General features: G+C 54.4%; 2 protein-coding genes across 10 annotated transcripts in view; both read left to right on the plus strand.

Moving 5' to 3' along the window:
• Nucleotides 1-7,174, plus strand: part of FIZ1 (FLT3 interacting zinc finger 1) — a 7,609-nt gene extending 435 nt beyond the window's left edge. The window contains exons 1-3 of one of the 4 annotated variants that reach the window (XM_019627915.1): nucleotides 22-1,716; nucleotides 2,206-2,549; nucleotides 4,938-7,174. In XM_019627915.1, the coding sequence (XP_019483460.1) occupies nucleotides 2,244-2,549; nucleotides 4,938-6,137 (1,506 nt within the window). In that variant the 5' untranslated portion in view covers nucleotides 22-1,716; nucleotides 2,206-2,243 and the 3' untranslated portion in view covers nucleotides 6,138-7,174. Of the gene's footprint in view, nucleotides 1-21; nucleotides 2,550-4,937 lie in introns of those variants that run through there. The other 3 variants (XM_019627916.1, XM_019627914.1, XM_019627913.1) reach the window with 3 other exon arrangements.
• Nucleotides 7,175-14,872: 7,698 nt separating this feature from the next.
• The window catches only part of ZNF579 (zinc finger protein 579), a 10,100-nt gene continuing 4,467 nt past the window's right edge, over nucleotides 14,873-20,505 (plus strand). For 5 of the 6 annotated variants that reach the window (XR_002122286.1, XR_002122287.1, XR_002122289.1 and 2 more), the window contains exons 1-2: nucleotides 14,873-14,958; nucleotides 15,833-17,896. Coding sequence is in view for 1 of the 6 variants with exons in the window: in XM_019627959.1 (XP_019483504.1) it covers nucleotides 15,835-17,535 (1,701 nt within the window). In the remaining 5 variants the exon portion in view is untranslated. Of the gene's footprint in view, nucleotides 14,959-15,832; nucleotides 17,952-20,505 lie in introns of those variants that run through there. The other variant, XM_019627959.1, reaches the window with a different exon arrangement.

A 20,505-nucleotide genomic window follows, 5' to 3' on the forward strand; every position in this document is an offset into this window, starting at 1 on the left:
CTGCCCCTCGGCGGCGCGCGCGCGCGCGGGGGACGGCCCCGCCCCTCGGAGCGGACGCCGGCAGCCCCGCCCCCTCCCCGTCGGGCCCGCGCCCTCGGGGAACAAAGGGACGCGCTGGGTCCTCAAGGCGGGTCACATTCGTGCCTGCGCACCCGGCGCTCTCGAGCGGTAAATAATCCAACACATCCCCAACAACGTAGAAATGTCTTTCCTTCCACAAAATACCCAGCCGGTGACCCAATCAAAGACAGCTACCGAAAGGATGAGGAGCGGGAAAATGGCTGCTCCTTCCCGTAATTAACATGGCGCCTGGTAAGCTTCAAAGACCGCTGGAGGACTGAGGACAAGATGGAGCCTGTTCTTGCCTATCTATCGCATCGGAATTTCGATTTCTCTTCTCCTGATGCAACTCTACATCCTACCCAGCAGGAGCTGCGAAAAGGAACTCAAGTCGGCCCGAATCTGCGCTATCACCTGTTAGCGTCGACACGGCGGGGAGGAGCCGCGCACTAAGCTTGTTGCCCTTAGTCTGCATGGCGCCGGGTCGCTTCCCTCAAGCCCCGCCCCTCTTCCTGCCCTCACCCAAGATGGCGCCGACCTGGCTTCTTTAACTATCAGTGCTGGAAAAGGGACGAGAAAGAGGGAGAAGGGCGGGCGGCTGGGAGGGAGGAGGTCAAGAAGGCGGGAGAAAGGGGGCGTGCGGGGGAGAAGGGAGCCGAGGCGGAAGTCGAGGGGCCCCCCGGGTGGAAGTGACGCTTGCCCCGCTGCCCAAAATGTCGGCGCCCAGAGGGAGGTGTAAGTAATTAAAGAGGAAAGCCGACTGACTTTCCCGGCCTCCCGGGGCCGCCCCAGGGCTCCAGAACCCCTGCGCCGTTCGAGCGAGGTGGACTCGCCTGCCCGCGGGTCCCGCCTGACCTGCCCCCGCCCCGGGCGCCCGGGGCCGCACCTTTTAGGGACGGGGGGAGGGGCACAAAAGGCTGGCTCTCGGGGCCTGGGTCCTCTAGCGGACTGGCGGGGGTGGGGGGGGGCGAGTTGGCCCCGAGGGCGACTGGGTGGGGAGGAGGCGGGACTTAGTAGCAGCTAGGGAGGAGCAATGACTGGGAGGAGCCTCTGTGGGTGTGGCTTAGAGTAGAAATGGGCGGGGCAGCAGGACTGTGGATGGAAATAGGAGGAACTTAGGCAAAGGGTGGGTTTAGTAAAGGGGCGTGGCTTACTGAGAAAGGTAGCCGGGCCCTAGGTTGAAGGGTCCTAACTGGGGCAGAGTGAGGAAGCTGAGGCTCAGTGTGAAGGTGGCAGAAGCTTAGAGGTGGGCTTTCTTAAGGGGTGTGGCTTAGAGAAAGTACAATGAGGAGGTGAAGTTTAGGCATATAATTTGGAGGATTATTAGTGGAAATATCAAGTCTTCATAATGCAAGTGAAATGATGTAGAGGGCCTGGGGCGGAACTCAGAAGGACTGAGAAAGTGAGAAGGGGTGGTGGAGGGTGTCTTGGAAAGGACGGGGCTTACTTCAAGGATGAATTTAAGGAAAAATTGAGTGGGGTTTTGGAGGTGGATCTTAGTAGAGAAGGGTGGAATTTAAAGAGGACACTCGGAGGTACTTACAGGACAGTTGTAATAAAAAGTTTATCTGCTGAGTCTTTGCTGTGCTCAGACCTAAGTAAGCAGGCAACCCGCATGGCCACAATTTTGCTTAGTCCTCACCACCACTCCACGAGGTAGGTCCTCGTATTACCCGTATTTTGCTGGTAAAACATGTTTTAGTTAGTTTTATCTGAGGTTCCAGGGCTTTCATCTTCAAAGAAGGGTGGCAGGAGCTTAGAGGGAAGTGGGAAAGAGCTTTTCAAGGAACACTAGAGGCTCTGAGAACTGTGTGAAGGGACCGTGAAAGGATTGGGCTGGGTTTAACCACACTGGGCGGGGCTTAGAGGAGCAAGAGTCTGTTCTCAGGGGTAAAAACACTCAGTGAGGTAGAAGCGACTTGGAGTGATTGAGGAGATTGGCAGATGACTGGGAGAAGGGTTTCTAGGAGGGTGGGAGGAGCTTAAACTGTGGGTATGGTCCTGGTGGGAGTGGCTTGCGTGCAGTGGTTTGGGCTCCTGGCGGGGCAGGTGGTGGGTCTGTGAGTCCCAGGAGCCTGATGGGGGAGGGCTGATGGGGAAATGACCCCCTCACCTGCCCTCCATGTCTCCTCCACCTCGCTCCAGAAAGCCCCCACCCACCACTGCCCTCGTGCTACGCCACAATGGATGATGCCCCGCTGCCAGCGCCCCCGGTCCCTGCCCCGGCGCCGGCACCACCCGCCGCCGCCCCTCGCGTCCCGTTTCACTGCAGTGAGTGTGGCAAGAGCTTCCGCTATCGCTCGGACCTGCGGCGCCACTTCGCTCGGCACACTGCACTCAAGCCCCACGCGTGTCCGCGCTGCGGCAAGGGCTTCAAGCACAGCTTCAACCTGGCCAACCACCTGCGCTCGCACACAGGCGAGCGGCCCTACCGCTGTTCCGCCTGCCCCAAGGGGTTCCGAGACTCCACCGGCCTGCTGCACCACCAGGTGAGTCCCGCAGGCAGGCCCGGCTGCCTCCCGGGGCTGGACACACTCTTGGAGCCATGGCCCCACTCTGGGCAACAGGCAGCGTGCCCAAGGCCCACTCACCCACTCCTCCCCTTAGGACATTTTGTCTCCCTCCTTCCCAGCCAAAGCGCCCTGACCAATCAAAACACGAAGGGTTTCTCTTTCAGTCACCACCCAACCCACAAGGAAAACATTCATAGTACATTGCCCCACCTATAGGCTCCTCCCTTCTCCCGTTCCCCTGCTCACACACTGCACCAGCATCTGCAATTTCTTTTACCATTTTAAAAAACAGATTTACCAGGCATGTGCTTAATTCCTTTATTAAGTGATTATCTATTGAGCGCTTTCCCTGTTCCCAACACTGGTCACCAAAGTGAAATCAATAAAGTCCAAGCTCTGAAAACTTCCATTCCATTGGAGGTGGTCAGGAGCCAGGTAGACAATCAACAAGAAAGCAAATACACAGTCAAGAATGTTCTGGAAAAGGTGAAGTGTTGGGAAGGAAATTACAAAACAATAATAACAAGTCTGTGTTCAGGAATAAAGAGGGGAGAACTGTGGGCTACCAGACAAGGTAGTGAAGGGCAGGGTGATATTTGAGCTGAGATCCAAACTATGAACAAGCATCTGCCATAGGAAAAGTATTTCAGGTAGAGGGAACAGCAAGTGCAAGGGCCCTCATGTGGGAAGGAGGTTGGTGTTTACAAGGAAGGGATGGGAGACCATGCGGTTGGGGTGGAGCGAGCGTGGGAAGTGCAAAAGAAGATGAAGTGGAAGGCAGTCAGGGGTTGAGGCATGTACATCTTCTCAGCTGTTGTGAGGAGTGGGATTTTATTCTGTAGGCCAGACACTTACGCTACAAGGATAAGTAAAACCAGACATATCACTGGTCTTGCACACTTGTGCCCTCCTCTCTGTCCCCATGGCATCTGCCTTGGGTTAGGACCTCACATCCTGGATGTTGGACCCAACTTTCTAAGCGGTCTTCCTACCTCCTGTTTCTCCCCCTCATGTCCAGCCTCTGGATCCATCACAGAGTGACCAGGCACCCCCTCCCTTAAAACTCCTGATCCTTAGTATCACGGGGAAGCTCCTTAACTTGATGTGACATTCACAGCCCTTTGAGGTCTCACCCCTGCCCACTGGTAAGTTATCATTCAGCTGAGCATTTAATGAGTACCTATAATATGCAGGCACAGACACAGTCCTCCCCTTTCATGGCCTCCCAGAGCCAAGAGTCTAGTGGGGGAGACATTAGCTGAACAATGAGATTAATGTCAAACTGCAATTGAGACATGTGAGGACAGAGGGTAACTGTATTCTGAGGCTAATAGAAGAAAGATCTGGAGTGATCCAGGTCAGGGATGGGGTCATGGATGGTGTTCCTGAGATAGCATTCCTACTTCAGATCCTGCCCATGGAAGACATGACTAATCTAGCACTGCGCTCTTTCTCATCTAGCCTCACAGTTCTCCCCCAAAGCTCTCCAGGCAGACGCTACCAGTCAATAGGACTCTACAGTTGAAACCTGTCGACTAGTCCAGGACCCTTAAATAAACCACAAAGGCGAATATCAGTAGAGACCTCTGTAAGGCACGGTCTTGCTTGGCCACCTAGCGACATTTCAAGGGCTCAACAGCCATATGTGGCTAGTGGTGACATTTTGGACAATACAGATATAGAACATTTCCATCACTTGCAGAAAGTTCTATTGGGCATTTCTGCTCTAGAAGGTTCTAGAGCATTTACCTAGAAGAGCCACTTCCCACTTCAGGTGATTATAAAAGCTCTCCTGCTCTCCCCAATATTCACTGGTTTAGAGAACATCAGTTGGACGTGAGAAAGTTTGTCAATAATTCTAGTTTCCAGGAATTGAGTAGTTTTGTGATGATTTTACCCTATCCTCACAACAATGCTATGAGATGGTACATCTTATTGTGCCCATTTGGCAGAGCAGAAAAGCAGAGCCCCAGAAATGCCATTACCTGTCCAAGTTTTCACTTGGCGTGGAAGGCAGAGCTCGGATTTGAACCCAGGTCTATCAGTGCTCAAAGCTTCAATGTTTAACCACTCTCCTAGGGAGTGCCAGTTTTCTAGGCGGGGTTGTTGGAAATAAGAGACAAAAAGAGTGGGAGAGTTGCCCAGCCTGCGGGAATAGCGTGTGCAAAGGTCCTGAGGCTAGAGCGCCTAAAAGCATGCCAGCTGTGGCCAAAAAGCAGAGATGGAGAGTAAGAGGACTGAAGCTAGATCATGGTCTTGTAGGCTTCACATGGATCTTGAGATGCCTCCCTCTTTGAGTCCAGAAACCTGCCTTGCAGGCCAGATCCTCAACCCTGATGTGCTGCTCTTCCTCCCACCCTCCAGGTTGTCCACACTGGTGAGAAGCCCTACTGCTGCCTGGTCTGCGAGCTCCGCTTCTCCTCACGCTCCAGCCTGGGTCGCCACCTCAAGCGCCAGCACCGCGGGGTGCTCCCTTCTCCCCTGCAACCCAGCCCCGGCCTGCCCGCCCTGAGTGCACCCTGCTCTGTCTGCTGCAACGTGGGGCCCTGCTCTGTGTGCGGGGGCACGGGGACCGGCAGCGGCGGAGAGGGTCCGGACGGGGCGGGCGCGGGCCCGGGCAGCTGGGGGCTGGCGGAGGCTGCAGCTGCAGCAGCCGCCTCGCTGCCCCCGTTTGCGTGCGGTGCCTGCGCACGGCGCTTCGACCATGGCCGTGAGCTGGCTGCCCATTGGGCCGCACACACCGACGTGAAGCCCTTCAAGTGCCCACGCTGTGAGCGCGACTTCAACGCTCCCGCGCTGCTGGAGCGGCACAAGCTGACGCATGACCTGCAGGGCCCAGGCGCGCCCCCTGCACAGGCCTGGGCTGCGGGGGCCGCCGCTGGGCCCGAGACCCCTGGCGAGGGTGGCGCTGTGGAGGCAGGTGACGCTGGAGCGGCCTGGGACGGCCGGCTGCTCCTGGGCCGCGCCGGGGGCGGCGTGCCCGAGTTGGGGCGGCTGCTCCCTGAGGGCGGCGGGGAGGCCCCTGCGCCAGCGACTGCGGCGGAGCCATCGGAAGACACCCTGTACCAGTGCGACTGCGGGACCTTCTTCGCATCGGCTGCGGCCCTGGCCAGCCACCTGGAGGCGCACTCGGGGCCGGCCACCTACGGCTGCGGCCACTGCGGGGCGCTGTACGCGGCCCTGGGGGCCCTGGAGGAGCACCGGCGCGCTAGCCATGGCGAGGGCGGCGGGGCAGAGGCGGCCACAGCAGCCCCCGAGGGGGAGCCCGCGTCGGGGGAGCCCGCGTCCGGCTCGGGCCGCGGCAAGAAGATCTTCGGCTGCTCAGAGTGCGAGAAGCTGTTCCGCTCGCCACGCGACCTGGAGCGGCACGTGCTGGTGCACACGGGTGAGAAGCCGTTCCCGTGCCTCGAGTGCGGCAAGTTCTTCCGCCACGAGTGCTACCTCAAGCGCCACCGGCTGCTGCACGGCACCGAGCGGCCCTTCCCCTGCCACATATGTGGCAAGGGCTTCATCACGCTCAGCAACCTCTCCAGGCACCTGAAGCTGCACCGGGGCATGGATTGACCCGTGCCCCTCCGTGCAACCACCTAGCCTGGGGCTGGACTCAGGGCCCGGCCCAGGGGACGGTCCAAATCCAGACACGCCGAGATGAGGGGACCCCGGTTGGAGAGATGGGGCCACTAGAAACCCACACAGCCCCCTGAGCTGATGGACAGCAAATAAACCGAAAACTCCTCAGCTCGGGGGTCCCGGGTCTATGGAGAGACTCCTGAGCTTGAGGATCCCCTGGAACCTGTGCTAGGCACCCCAAAATCAATGCCCCTAAGTTGGGGGACTTAGGAATGAGAAATGGGTCTCCAGAAGTTCTTCTCATCTTGAGGGCCCTAATAAGAGATGGGCATACCTCCCCCAAGGGAAACCTGCCCTCTCTCTGAGAGCCATCATTCCAAACGATCTGGATATGGAGAATGTGGGGGGACCGTGTCCTCAAATGTCCCTGGATCCCCTCCAATCACTACCCACCACAGTCACTGGTGCCCCCAGATAATGGCTATAGCCGGAGTCTGCCTTTCCTGCCACTTCATTCCCTATGCCGAAAGAGGACCAGGGTAGATGCCCTCTGCCCTCAACCCACTCCCCAGTTAGGTTTCCCTTCCCTACTGTGGAATGGACTAACCCTAATGACCCCACCCCCTACCCCCAAACGCTAGATTAGGCTGGTTTGGAATCCCCCTGCCCAGTAGGATGGACTGATTGGATACACACACCCCTGTCCACTGGAATGGGCTGGCCCAAGTCGTGGCCTGCACCCCACCCTCCTTAGAGTGAATAGAGAAGACACTCCCCTTCCTCTTCCACTGTCATTCCCCGTCCTGTGAACTCACCTGAGTGGGAGGTGGTGGACACTGGGTAGCCCTCCCGCTCTGCTGTAGCACCTGTTGGTCTTTCTCTCCATCTGTCAGTTTGTCTCTGTTCCTCCCAACCCAAAGGGGAAGGGAGGGTTGGCTAGGGGGTCCCCCCTGTGAGCCTTGACCTCACCCCCCTTGTCACACTTCCCAGTGTCTCCAGGACCACCCCAATAAACCTTGCCCTGTCAGTCACTGCTGTCTCATTTTCTGATCCTTGGTACAGGGGGTGGGGGGTTTCTCCCTCCCTGACTTAGGAAGGCCCCCTAAATAGAGACAGAGCCTTCATCCTTTGCATGGCCCTTAAAATCAGAGATGGTTTAAGTCTTACCTAAATTGAAACCCGGCTCCTTAAACACAAGACTCACTTCCATGGGCTGACATGCCCCCCTAGAACCACACAGGCCCTTGTGAAGCATCAATCCCATAGGACACACTCCCCTTAAAAACACACTGTCACTTTACAGACAAGTTCCTAACCGCTTAGACTTTGCCTCCTAGGCAACTGAATTTGTACATTAGAAGCTACCTCCAACCCCCATCAGAGAATGGACGGGCCTTTAGATTGTCTCCTAGGTGCCAGATTACTTTCCTATGCTGAGTGCCCATTCTGTGCCAGGCATTGTAACCCCCTCTGAGGACCCAACAGTGAACAAGATAACTCCTGGTGGAGTCAATAGTGTAGTGCGTGGCTGACAGGGTGTAGAAAAGAGTAAAAAAGAAACAAAGAAGGCAATTTCAGAGGGTTATGAGCACTCTGGAGGAAATGAAGGAGGGTGTTAAGAAAGTGAGTGACTGAGCTATGCCACCTTAGATGGGGTTATCAGGGCAGGCTTCTCTGCAGAGGTGGCCCTCTGATCTGAGCCAGGAAGGGTGAGGAGGAGTGGCCAGGAGGATGTCTGGATGGTCCTAGGAGGGAGTGAGCCCAGAGGAGGGAGGGATGAGACGAGGTGGAGAGGTAAGCTGGAGTCAGGTCACACAGAGCCTGGTGGACCAAGATAGGCATTTGAATGTGCTTCCTGGGCCATGGCAAGCAAGATCTTAAAAGTGTGAAGGGATGTAACCACTCTTAATGCTGCACGAGGAGCCCTCTGGCTGCTGAGTGGAGGAGGAGCTGGAGAGGTAGAGTGAAAGCAGTCCACCAGGAGAGGTGTGGGGGCCTGGACCAGAGCGATGGAGAGAAGTGGATGGAATCAAAATGAATCCTGGAGGCAGAATGTATCTGTGTGTGTGTGTGTGTGTGTGTGTGTGTGTGTGTGTGTGTGTGTGTATGTAATGGAAAGGGAGGAAGCAGGAGGGACTGGTTAGGTGGTGGCACTGGTATTAAAACCAGAAAACTAGAGGCGAACAACTTTGGGTAGGGACAACAGGGATCAAGAGTTCCATCCTGGGGCCAGCCGAGTGGCACGTTGGTTAGGATTTGGCTTGGGATGCCAGCTCTGAGCATCAGGGCCCCGGTTCAGATCCCACATATGAGGGCCAGTGACGCTGTGCCCTCTACAGCTAAGATGGTGAACAACAGCGCAATCTGGAGCTGGGCTGCTGAGAGTCCACGGTGATGGTGTAGGCTGCAGTGGTGCTGGCTGGCAGCGGGTGTGAGCTTTTGTGAGCCGCTGGAGCCGCTGTGAGCGGCCATCCAATAGCCTGCGAGCGACTGCCTCACCAGGGAAGAGCGCAATGATAATACCAACATGGGCCAGTGAAGCGATGTCCTCCACAACTAGATTGAAGAACAAAAAGACAGCAACTTGTCTGCTCGCCTTCCCCAATTCCCCAACGCTGTTCCCCTCCCCTAATTCCCCAATAAAATCTTAAAAAAAAAAAAAGAGTTCCATCCTGAACTTCTCAAATTTAAGATGCCTACGAGGTTGGCATGCTCTACTAAAGCTGAAGGTGTGCATGGCCTATGATGCAGTGATCCCACTGCTAGGCACGAGCCCTAGAGAAACTTGTGCTCTGCTGCACCAGGGGACACATCTGAAAACATTCACAGGAGCGAAATGTACAGCCCTGAGCTCAGAACAACTGAAACGCCCATTTACTATGCTCTGAAATGTTAGTGTCCCCCCAAAATTCATATGTTGAAATCTTAACACCTAGTGGGATTAGACACCTTTGGGAGATGCTTAAATCATGAGGGTGGAGCCTTCGTGAGTGGGATCAGTGCCCTCATAGAAGAGGTTTCAGAGAGATACCTCTCCTTTCTTCCATGTGAGGACACAGCAAGAAGATGCCAGCCATGAACCAGGAAGGGGCCCTCACTAGAAGGTGACCGCACTGGCACCTTGATCTTAGACTTCTAGCCTTCAGAACTGTGAGCCATACATTTCTGTTGTATATAAGCCACCCAGTTGGTGGTATTTTGTTACAGCCGCCAGAGTGAACTAAGACATCCATCAACAATACAGTGGAGAAATAAATGGTGGTATATTATGCTATGGAATACTATACAGCAACAAGAATAAATGAGTACGATATACAGAATTACATTAATGGAACTCACAAAGAAGCCAGGTGCACAGAGTATGACTATTTCTATTGCTAAAAAAGCACGCAAAACTAAACTGTAATGTTGTTTAGGATGTATCGTGGGTACTGAACCATTCAGGAAAGCAAGGAAAACTCCCCTCCCCCCATTAAACTCAGCACAGTGAGGTCAGACATGTTAAGCTGGGGATGGGACACGCCGGACTCTTCTGTTGGGGTGACTGCCAACATCTCTTTTCTTAACCTGGTGATCATTTTATAATTATTTGTTAAATTGTGCATTTGTATGGTGCCCTTTTAAACGGTGCATCTCATATTACACAAGGAAAAAATTTAAAGGAGGTGACATATATCTGGGGGGAGAGAAAACAAGTACGAGGCTGGCCTTCAAGGAAGACTTTTTGGCCTGGAGACCCGCAATTGCGCTTTTGAAAAGACTCAACCCCCTAGGGACACTCAATCTTAGAGATATTCCTCTTCACTCTGCCACCAACACCCAGGAATCAGGAACCAGACTCATCTCTTTGGCGTTAAAACAAACAAACAAAAAACCCATCTGCCTCAGAGAAACAAGACCCATCCTTCCCTTAGATACAAGCACCGCCCCAGGGACAAGACCGCCCACTTTGAGACCCTCTTTGCCTGGAGAGTAGAGAACATGGAAAAGTGACAGAACTGTCATGGGGATGGCTTCCGGCTGTCCTCTACGGAGTCATGAATAGGGACCTCGGAAAGCTGAGCGCCTCCACCTGAATATTCTCTGAGGGTCGCGCGCACTTAAACAGGCACAATAAAACTCCGCCCTCAGGGAGTTTGTTTATATTCCATTGGGAGGTGAGATAGGTAATCAGTGGGTAGGCGACAAGTAGCCTAATGCTTGTTGGCGATAAGTACAATGTTGAAAATTAAGGCAGAGTAAGGACTAGAGGGTGACAGGAGGGCTATTTTTGCCAGGGTGGGCAGGACAGGTCTCTGAGATGTGAAAGAATTGAGGGGAGTAGGGAAACTTCATGGAAATCTAGAGGAAGGGCATTCCAGGCGGGGGAACCGCATGTGCAAAGGACCTCAGTCCAAAAAGAGTAAAGAGGGTGGTGTGGTTGGGGGCAAGGTGAATTGCAGGGAGAGAGGAATCTTTTCAGAGAGGCCCTGGGGGGCCAGACGTGTAGAGCCTTGTAGGCAGGAGCCGAGGAAGTGGGGAGGAAGAGTGGGAGCCATGGGAGGGTGTCCAGGCAAGAGTTATATTATGTGAGCTGTGGGTGCTGGAGACTGGATGGAAAGCAAAAGAGCCAATGAAGAGGTGGTTGGGGTGGGACTGGCATCCAGGAATGCAGGTCTGAGCCAATCAGCGCCAGGTCCCGCCCCCTGCTTAGTCCAGGCCGGCCCCACCCAGGCCTTTCTCTCACCTGGACCCATGCCCCACCTCCTCCCTGCTCCCGCCTTGGTCTCTCCTGCATCCGGCTGGGCCTCCACACGGGTCCCACAGGAATTTCTCTAGAACACTAATCAGATCATGTGACTCTCCAGCTTAAAACATTTTCAATGGGTTCTCAGTGGACTCGGAATGCATCCAACATTCAGCCTGGACCAGGAGGCAGGACACAGTCGCTCACGCAGCTCTGGCGTCTCTCCACTACACTGGCTGCTTTTGATGCCCCAATCCACGGCCCCAATCTCCCCCAAGACACAACCCTCCCCCACCCACCCCTCACACACAACATGCTGTTTTCTCTACTTGAAATTTTCTTTCATAACACCTCCATTCCTCAATTCATTTAAAAATAATAATAAACTTTTAAAATTTGAATAATAAAATAACATACACAACCTAAAGCTACGCGTTCTGACAATTAAGTTCACGAACTTATTGGAATAATGTTGCTAGCCTTTTTTGATATCAGAGGGATTATTCATTATGAATTTGTACTGACTGGACAAACAGTTAACCAAGTTTACTATTCGGAAGTGCTGAAAAGGCTGCGTGGAAAAGTTAGACGACCTGAACTTTTTGCCAACAATTCATGGCTCTTGCATCATGACAATGCACCAGCTCACATGGCACTGTCTGTGAAGGAGTTTTTAGCCAGTAATCAAATAACTGTATTGGAATACCCGCCCTACTCACCTGGTATGGCCCCCAATGACTTATTTCTTTACCCGAAGATAAAGGAAATATTGAAAGGAGGACATTTTGTTAGGACATCAAGGGTAATACAACGACAGCTCTGATGGCCATTCCAGAAAAAGAGTTCCAAAATTGCTTTGAAGGGTGGACTAGGCGCTGGCATTGGTGTATAGCTCCCCAAGGGGAGTACTTTGAAGGTGACTGTAGTGATATTCAGTAATGAGGTATGTAGCACGTTTTCTAGGATGAGTTCGCGAACTTAATTGTCTGACCTCAAATACTTAAAAGAATTGAAAACAGCCATTCAAAGAAAAAGTACAAGTGTTCACAATAACACTATTTACAATGGCCAAAAGGTAGCAACAACCCAACTGTCCACCAGTCAATGAATAGATAAACAAAATGTAGTATGCCCACGTAATGGAAAATTATTCAACCACAAACAGGACTGAAGCATGGACACATGCTACAACATGGATGAATCTCGAAAACATTATGCTAATTGAAAGAAGCCAGTTGTAAAAGACCATATATCCTCTAACTCCACTGACGAAATATCCACAGTAGGCGAACACGTAGAGGAAAAAGCTGATTATTGGTTGCTAGGGGCGGGGAGAAGAAGGGAATGGGGGCGGGGTAACTGCTTTTTGGGTGATGAAAATGTTCTGGAACTAGATAGTGGGGGTAGTTACACAACATCATGAATATACTGAATGCCACTGAATTTTACACTTTAAAATGGTAAGTCTTATCTTTCATGTATTTTACCCAATGAAAAAGTACACCCACACCCATATACTGACTCCCAGCTTTAAAACATTAGAGATAACGCCTCACTCTACACAGCACTGTCCAGGATCTGATTGCTTCTCATTTCTCATGAGTAACCCCTGCCCCACATTTGGTGCTTATTGTTTTCATGAATGTGTTTGGACTTTTATTCCATATGCATATATCCTTGTTAAAATAGTATTATTGACCAGATGCTTTTAAGGATTATGCTCCTGGCCTCTATAATTTCTCCTGCCTCTTTGGGAAACGCAAAGACCTATTGAGACTCACCAGCTTTGAAGTACCATTTAGTACTGCTCTCAAAACTGGGACAGTCATGCTACCCACTTCATAAGGTGAGGAGAAATAAATGGGCTTGTATTTGTAAAGCACTTACAAGAGTAAACTGCTACCTACTTTCATTTTATTTATTTTGATCATCCCCAGTGTCTATTTCCTTTACTTGTTTGAGTCTGGGACACATTCACATGGTTTCAAGTTCAAAAATACAAAAAGGATAGGGTGTAGTAAGTTTCAGTCCTGGGAGTTGGACAATGTTGCTAGTTTCCTCTGTCTTCTTCCAGGTCTTCCAGCCACAAGGCTCTGATCAGCACAGAGAGAACAGGCTATAAGCTGCTCTTCACCTCCCGTTTCCCCTCTCCTTCACGTTATCACTTGGAGTCTTTCCATATTTTTCCACGGAGAGCTTCTTCATCCATTTTTAATGGACACATAACATTCCACTGGATGGACCAATCATGATTTATTTCTCAAATCCCAACCCATGGACGTTTAGCTTATTTCCAGCCTTTTGTAGCAATGTGCAATACTGCACGGATTAAAACCTGGTACAGGGCCGGCCAAGTGGCACATTGGTTAAGAGCTGGCTTGGGACACCAGCTCTGAGCAGCAGGGCCCCGGTTTGGATCTCACAGGGGGTCCAGTGACACTGCCTTCTACAGCTAAGATGGTGAACAACAGCTCGACCTGGAGCTGGGCTGCCGCGAGTCGCCGGTGATGGCGTAGGCTGCAGCCACTGCTGCAGTGGGCTGCCATAAGCTACTGTGTGTGGCTGGCTGCCAACGTGAGCGGCTGGCAACCGGTGTGAGCTGCCAAGAGCCCCCGTGAGCGGCCATCCAGAGGCTGGCGACTGATCTGCCTCACCCGGGAAGAGCGCAATGATAATACCAACGTGGGCCAGTGAAGCAACGTCCTCCACAACTAGACTGAACAACAAAAGGACAGCAACTTGTCTGTTCCCCTTCCCCTGATTCTCCAGCGCTGTTCCCCTCCCCCAATTCCCCAATAATATCTTTAAAAAAAAAAGCCTGGTACAGGCATCCTTTTGCATGTTTCTGAGTAGACCTATGTGACGGATACATTCCTGGAAATGCTCGATCGTTAAAACTATCCCAAGTTTTACTTGCCTCAGCCCCGTATGAAAGGTCCTGCTTCCCACATTCTTGCCAACCATGCTGAGCGCATATTTCACCTTGAGCAAACAGCGTTAAGCTAGAGGTGTACTCCTGAAACATGCCTTTTCTGCTCAATGTTAGGTATTTGAGGTGTGGCTGTATTGGTATTTTTCTCTCCTGTTTCCTTTTGCTCCTCCTTCCCATTCCTAACCCTCAGCTTTCATCCTGCAGGTTTCAGCTGAAACATGGTTACCTCCAGGAAGCCCTCAGGGATCACTCTTGCTCCAAGTGTGAGCTCAGCTCAGTGCCTTCTCTGTCCTTTGTATTCCCACAGCATGATGTTTCCTGAATTAGGACACACTCTCCAGGAGGGTGATTGGACCTGAGTCCGCCTGCTCCTGTATCAGACCGTGAGCTCCCTGCAGATAGGGCCCAACGGCCTCTGTCTTTGCCACTATGTATAGCTCCAGCACCAAGGACAGATCCAGCCCATAGTAGGAGCTCAGTAAATGTTGGTGGCTTAGGATCAAGTGAATATATGTAGCAAAATACATGCAAAACTGTCCTATAGTAGGTGCTTAGTGAACACTTTGTTTAGGATTGAATGAAGATATGCAGGCTTATCACAGGGCGGAAGAGAAGAGAGAGTAGCTTGTTCAGGCAGCCAAGTAATGGCTGGAGTCAGGTTCCAGTCCAGAGTGCCGGTGCTTTCCCTGAAGCCTCTGCCATTGCTTCATTCATATCCTCCCCAGCCACCCCCACTCCCTCAACACAGTGCCTGGCATAGACAGGACCTGATAAATGTGTGTTTGTTGAAGAAATGAATGAATATATGTGTCTGTTTCGAGGGGAGGGGAGCTGGACCCAGCCTCGCAGACCTCTCTCTGGGAGCCCAGAGGACAGGTCCCCAGACCCCTCCCAGTTAGAGGACCCAGGAGTCCCAGGCACGCTCCCTCCCCGCCCACTGAGTACCCTCATCCTCTAGCTTCCGGCTTTGCAGCCAATCTTTCCTCTCTCAGACTGGGAGAAAAGGCGGGTTTCCGGGGGGAAGGCTTAGGCGGTGACACCGAGCCCAGCCTCCTCCACCCCCCACCCCTACCACGCTTAGGGCCCTCCCTCCCTCCCCGCCACCACCGTCTGTCGGCCGGCCGCGGGGAAGGAAGAAAGGCACAGAGGAGGCCGAGGTAAGCACCGGGCGCTCAGAGATCGGGGCCAAGTCCAGGCCCCCAGCTCAGGAATCTGTAAGGCCTCCACTGAGGCCCCAATTCTGCAGATCATGTCTGCGAGACCGGCAGGCTGGGCCCAGCGGGGAGATCCGCCCCCTGGGGGACCTAGGGACCCCCAGCAACGGCCCCAGGGGCCTGGCCCTCAGTCTCCTCCTCCCTGGAGAATTCAGACAACTGGGCCCCCCGCCCCCTCCTCTCCCTTGTCTGAGGAGCCCAGCCCCCTCCTCCAGCCCTCCTCACCACTGGGACCCCAAAACCCGTACCCTGCGCATACAGGGGTCTAGATCCTTCATCGGGCCCAACCCCCAGCCCCCACCTCCCTGAATCTCAGGCGTCCGGGCCTCCAGCCCCCTCCCGGCTCATACCCAAGAGTCTGGGGCTCTGCTCCTACTCCCGGCCTCTCCCAGCGTCTGGGCACCCACACCCCATTTCCTCGGCCTCCGTTTTCTGACCTGCACCCGTCCCCCTCCGGCACCGAAGGCTGGCTTGTTCCCAGCCCCTCCCAAAAGCGGGGCCCCTGGAAAAACAGCGGTCACTGACTTGGTCTCTTGTGTGTCTCTCCGTCTTCATGTCTGTCCCCACCTCCATCCTACCACGGTTCTGCTGACCTCTCTGTTTGCACCGTCTCTGTTTAATTCTCTTTGTTTTCTCTTCATCTCTGCCTCTGCTGGGTGTCCCTGTCTCTCTGTGGCTCACCATCCTGTCTCTGTTTCTCCTGGTCTCTCTCGCATCTCTGCCTCTGTCACATCTCTGTCTCTCTCACCCTTTCTCTGGCTTAAACATCTGACCCTCTGCACCTCCACCTCCCTGTCTCTCCCCTCTCTCCTCACAGGCATGGATCCTCAGCCCCCTCCACCCGCCCAGGGCAGCCCACCTCACCGTGGCCGTGGCCGGGGCCGGGGCCGGGGCCGTGGACGAGGCCGAGGTCGAGGCCGGGGCAGGGGGGGCGCTGGAGCCCCTCGGGCGCCTTTGCCCTGCCCCACCTGTGGCCGCCTCTTCCGTTTCCCCTACTACCTCTCCCGGCACTGGCTGAGCCATTCGGGCCTCCGACCCCACGCCTGCCCGCTGTGCCCCAAGGCCTTCCGCCGGCCTGCCCACCTCTCCCGCCATCTGCGTGGCCACGGGCCCCAGCCCCCGCTGCGCTGCGCCGCCTGCCCCCGCACCTTCCCGGAGCCTGCCCAGCTGCGGCGCCACCTGGCCCAGGAGCACGCAGGAGGCGAGGTCGAGCTAGCCATCGAGAAAGCAGCCAAGGAGGCAGCGGAGTCCAACTGGGGCCCGCAGGATGAGGGCCCGGAGCAGCCCAGCACAGCCGCGGGCGCCCCGGAGGAAGCAGCGTGGCCCGAAACGTGGCCTGCAGGGGAGCCGGCTGCGCTGGTGGCCCCCACGAGTGCTGAGTCCCGGGACCGGGAGTCGGAAGAGGAGGAGGCTGAGGCTGGGGCGGCGGAGCTGAGGGCCGAGTTGGCGCTGGCGGCTGGGCGGCAGGAGGAGAAGCAGGTCCTGCTCCAGGCCGACTGGACGCTGCTGTGCCTCCGCTGCCGCGAAGCCTTCGCCACCAAGGGCGAGCTCAAAGCGCACCCGTGCCTGCGCCCGGAGGGCGAGCAGGAGGGCGAAGGGGGCCCCCCACCCCGCCCCAAGCGCCACCAGTGCTCCATCTGCCTCAAGGCCTTCGCCAGGCCCTGGTCTCTGTCCCGCCACCGGCTGGTCCACTCCACTGACCGCCCCTTCGTGTGCCCGGACTGCGGCCTGGCCTTCCGACTCGCCTCCTACCTCCGCCAGCATCGCCGCGTGCACGGCGCGCTCAGCCTGCTGGCCCCGCTGCCCACGGCGGGCAAGAAGGACGACAAATCCTCGGGTGGACGGAACTCAGGGAAGGGGCCCGAGGGGGGTGAAGGGGCTGAGTGCGGGGCTGCCCCAGAGGGGGGAGAAGGCGGGCAGAACGGGGGCGATGAGGCCCCGGCCCGGCCCCCCGCCGGGGAGCCGCGTTTCTGGTGCCCCGAGTGCGGCAAAGGTTTCCGGCGCAGGGCGCACCTGCGGCAGCATGGGGTGACCCACTCGGGGGCGCGCCCCTTCCAGTGCGTACGCTGCCAGCGCGAGTTCAAGAGGTTGGCCGACCTGGCTCGCCACGCGCAGGTCCACGCTGGGGGCCCCGCCCCGCACCCGTGCCCACACTGCCCGCGCCGCTTCTCTCGCGCCTACAGCCTCCTGCGCCACCAACGCTGCCACCGCGCCGAGCTGGAGCGGGCGGCTGCGCTGCAGGCTCTCCAGGCCCAGGCCCAGGCCCAGGCCCCGCCGTCGCCCCCGCCGCCCCCACCGCCCCCGCCGGCCGGGCAGGAGGACGAAGGGCTGCCCCTGCCCATCGCACACATCAAGGAAGAGCCACCCTCCCCGGGGACCCCACCCCAGTCGCCGGTGGCTCCCCCTGTCTTCCTCAGCGCCTCCTGCTTCGACAGCCAAGACCATTCAGCCTTCGAGATGGAGGAAGACGAGATTGACAGCAAGGCACACCTGCGCGGATTCGGCAGCCTGGCCTCCTGACCCTCATACCCACCCTCGGCCCCTCCAGTTGCCCTCCCCACCCTGGTTTGCAATATAGAGGAGAGAAGTTGAAGGGGAGGCCCCTCTTCCATCTACCCATCCCGCCCTTCCCAGCCCTGACACTAAGGAGGTGGGGCCGGGACTGCCCCTCCCTCCCCATCGCCCACCCCCAAGCCCCAGATGCTGGTTATGAACTGCTCACCCGGTACTTCCCAAGGCAGGACCGCTTGGAAAAGGAGGCGCAGGACACTGGCCAGAAGGATGGAGACTGGGGTGCCTCCTACCGGCTGCCTCCTTTGTACACACTGGACACCATCGCCTCTTTGGAACTGCCAGACCCTTGGGGTCCCAGTGAGCAAAGGTCCGTCCCTGTCCCTTTGTCTGTCTGTGAATAAATGTGAGTTCGTGAAGCTGGAGAGAGTGAGGCTATCTGTGGAGGTGGGGGCTGGTGTGGGGGTCTGGGTGAGCCCGGCTTTGTCCAACAGACTCTGAGCTTGGGTTCGAAGCGGGAAGGATACAGAGTTTGGCAAGCAAGACGCTCATGAGAAGAAACAGGAGTGGGAAAAGACAGGTTACCATCTGCCTGGCCAACTTTGGGGAGCCCATGCTCCCCAATGGAATCCTGCATGTGCATTCATTCAGCAAACATTTACCAGGCAGAGTGCTGGACCCTGAGAATGCTGAGGAGAAAGTCACTGCCCTGCTAAGAGGAGCTGAAATTTTAGCTCTGCTCTGTCCAAGGCTGTTTAGCCACCAGCCACACCTAGCTATTTCCATCTAAATTTATAATAAGTAAATAAGTTTAAAATAAAGTAGTTAAAATTGAATAAGATTAAAAGTTCAGTTCATCAGTCACACTATTTCACATGCCCAATAGGCCCCTGTGGCTGGTAGCTCCCCTATTGGACAGCACAGATCTAGAACATTTCCTAATCTCAGGAAGGTCTACTGGGCAACACCACCCTAGATAATAAAAAAATCTGCAGTATAACATCAGGTCTTGGTAAGGGCTCCTGAGAAAACTACAGGGGGCTGTGATGACAGAGCATGACTGGGAGCGCTGGGCCTCTGGTGAGGTGACATTTGACCTGAATGAAGAACCAGATGAGGGAACAGCTGGGGCAAAGGCCGTGAGGTGGGTGGACACTGTTATGTTTGAGAAACAGCAAGGAATCACGGGTGGGAAGGGTCATTTTTTACAAATCCTCTGGTTTTTTGTTTGTTTGTTGTTTACCCATTTGTTCAGGTCCTAGGAGTGAAGGGGAGAAGGTTTTATCCAAGCCAATGTTCCTTAAACCTCTTCTCATTCCTTCTATGGACATCCTACCTGCCCCCCAGCACATTCAATGGCTCTCTCTTGCCCTGTGCAAAAAGTGACATTGACCACTAGGTGTTGTCTTCACACCTGGAAGGCCAGGAAAGAGAGGGGTGAGATCATCCCTGATTTCCAGGGCAACAAAACGACACTCCAGGATGGAAGGTGTTTCTCCTGGTGTCACAAAACACCAGGCGGGTGAGGGGGAGCTGGGAAGATGGTTGTTGAGAGTCAGAGAGGGAAGGTGATCACGCAGAGCTTCGCAGAATCCCCTCTGTCCAAGATTTAACACATCTTGGCTGAGCCCTTGGAATGGGTGCCGGGCACGTAGTAAGCACTCAGTACGTGTTATCCCGTGTGATTATCACTGTGCTCCCTACCACTTGCCCAGGGCTAGATGTTGGAGACAGAGTGATAAACCAGCTGGGCGCCTGTCCTCCGGAGCAGTGGAGGAGAAGGACAATAATGAAATGTTGGCACGAAGAAGTTAAGGTTTCCAAATGAGACCAGGTCTCCAAAGAACTAGATCTTATGAGAAGCTGTAACTAACTTAGCATCCGGTATTGCAGAGATGGGGGACTGGGGTATGCTTTCATTACATCAAAGCCATCTCCCTCCCCAGGAACCTTCAGTGGCTTCCTTTTGCCACATCCAAATGTGGGCCACCATTTAGTGATCACCTACCATAGCCAGACACCCTTTCAGCACAATCTTGTGGACAAAACCTGTTCAGGGAGGGGATTAAATAGCCCCATTTATAGAAGGGCAAACTGAGGATTCAATCTAAGAGGTCATTTGTCCTACTTCAGTAATCAGTAAACTGAGCCCTTAAACTGAGGGCTCTATAAATTGAGCCCTTCATATTAAATGAGTTACTCTGTGGAGAGGACAGAGGACAGCGTTTGGCCCCTGGGAGGCAGTTATCGCTATTGTTGCCTTGTTATTGTTATTCTCGCAGGCTGGTATAGATATGAGCTCAGGGAATCCACACCACCCCACTGGTAACTAGCAAACATCCTCACCATTTTCCAGAGGTAGAAATAGCACTCAGAGAGGAAATCCCTTGTCCCAGATCTCATAGCTGGGAAATGGCGGATGTGGGATTTGAGCCCAAGCTGGACCACCTCCATGCCCTGAACCCTTAACCAGGTCAATATAACCCTCATGATCTGCTCCCAGCCACACCATCAACCTTTCAAGCTCTTTCCCTACACACATCCTGGTCTCCAAGCCCCAAGGTATCATCCCCCCACCCTATGGGCTTGCCCACCACTGTCTCCCATCCCACATGCTTACTCATCCTTAAGGACCTGCTACCTCCAGAGAGAAACATTTCTAGAACAACATACAGAGCTTAGGACAAGAAAAGGTCCTTAAAGAGGGAGTCCAGTCCTCCCATTTTGCAGATGAGAAAACTGAGGCCCAGGTACATGGGACAGACACAGGAAATGATAAAATAACCAAACGGTGATTATTATGAACTCTTTTCCTGTGCTGAGCATTTTACATACCTGATGTCAATTCCATTTGTTAATACAAAACACATTTCTTGAGTATCTACCTTGTGTCTCTTTGTAAGGGGATTATGTGGATTACCTTATTTAATCTTCCCCATTAGATAGAGACCATTATGGGCTTTTTTTTTTTTTAAACTC

Source organism: Hipposideros armiger, unplaced genomic scaffold (assembly GCF_001890085.2).
Source record: "Hipposideros armiger isolate ML-2016 unplaced genomic scaffold, ASM189008v1 scaffold_742, whole genome shotgun sequence".
Lineage (NCBI taxonomy): Eukaryota > Metazoa > Chordata > Mammalia > Chiroptera > Hipposideridae > Hipposideros > Hipposideros armiger.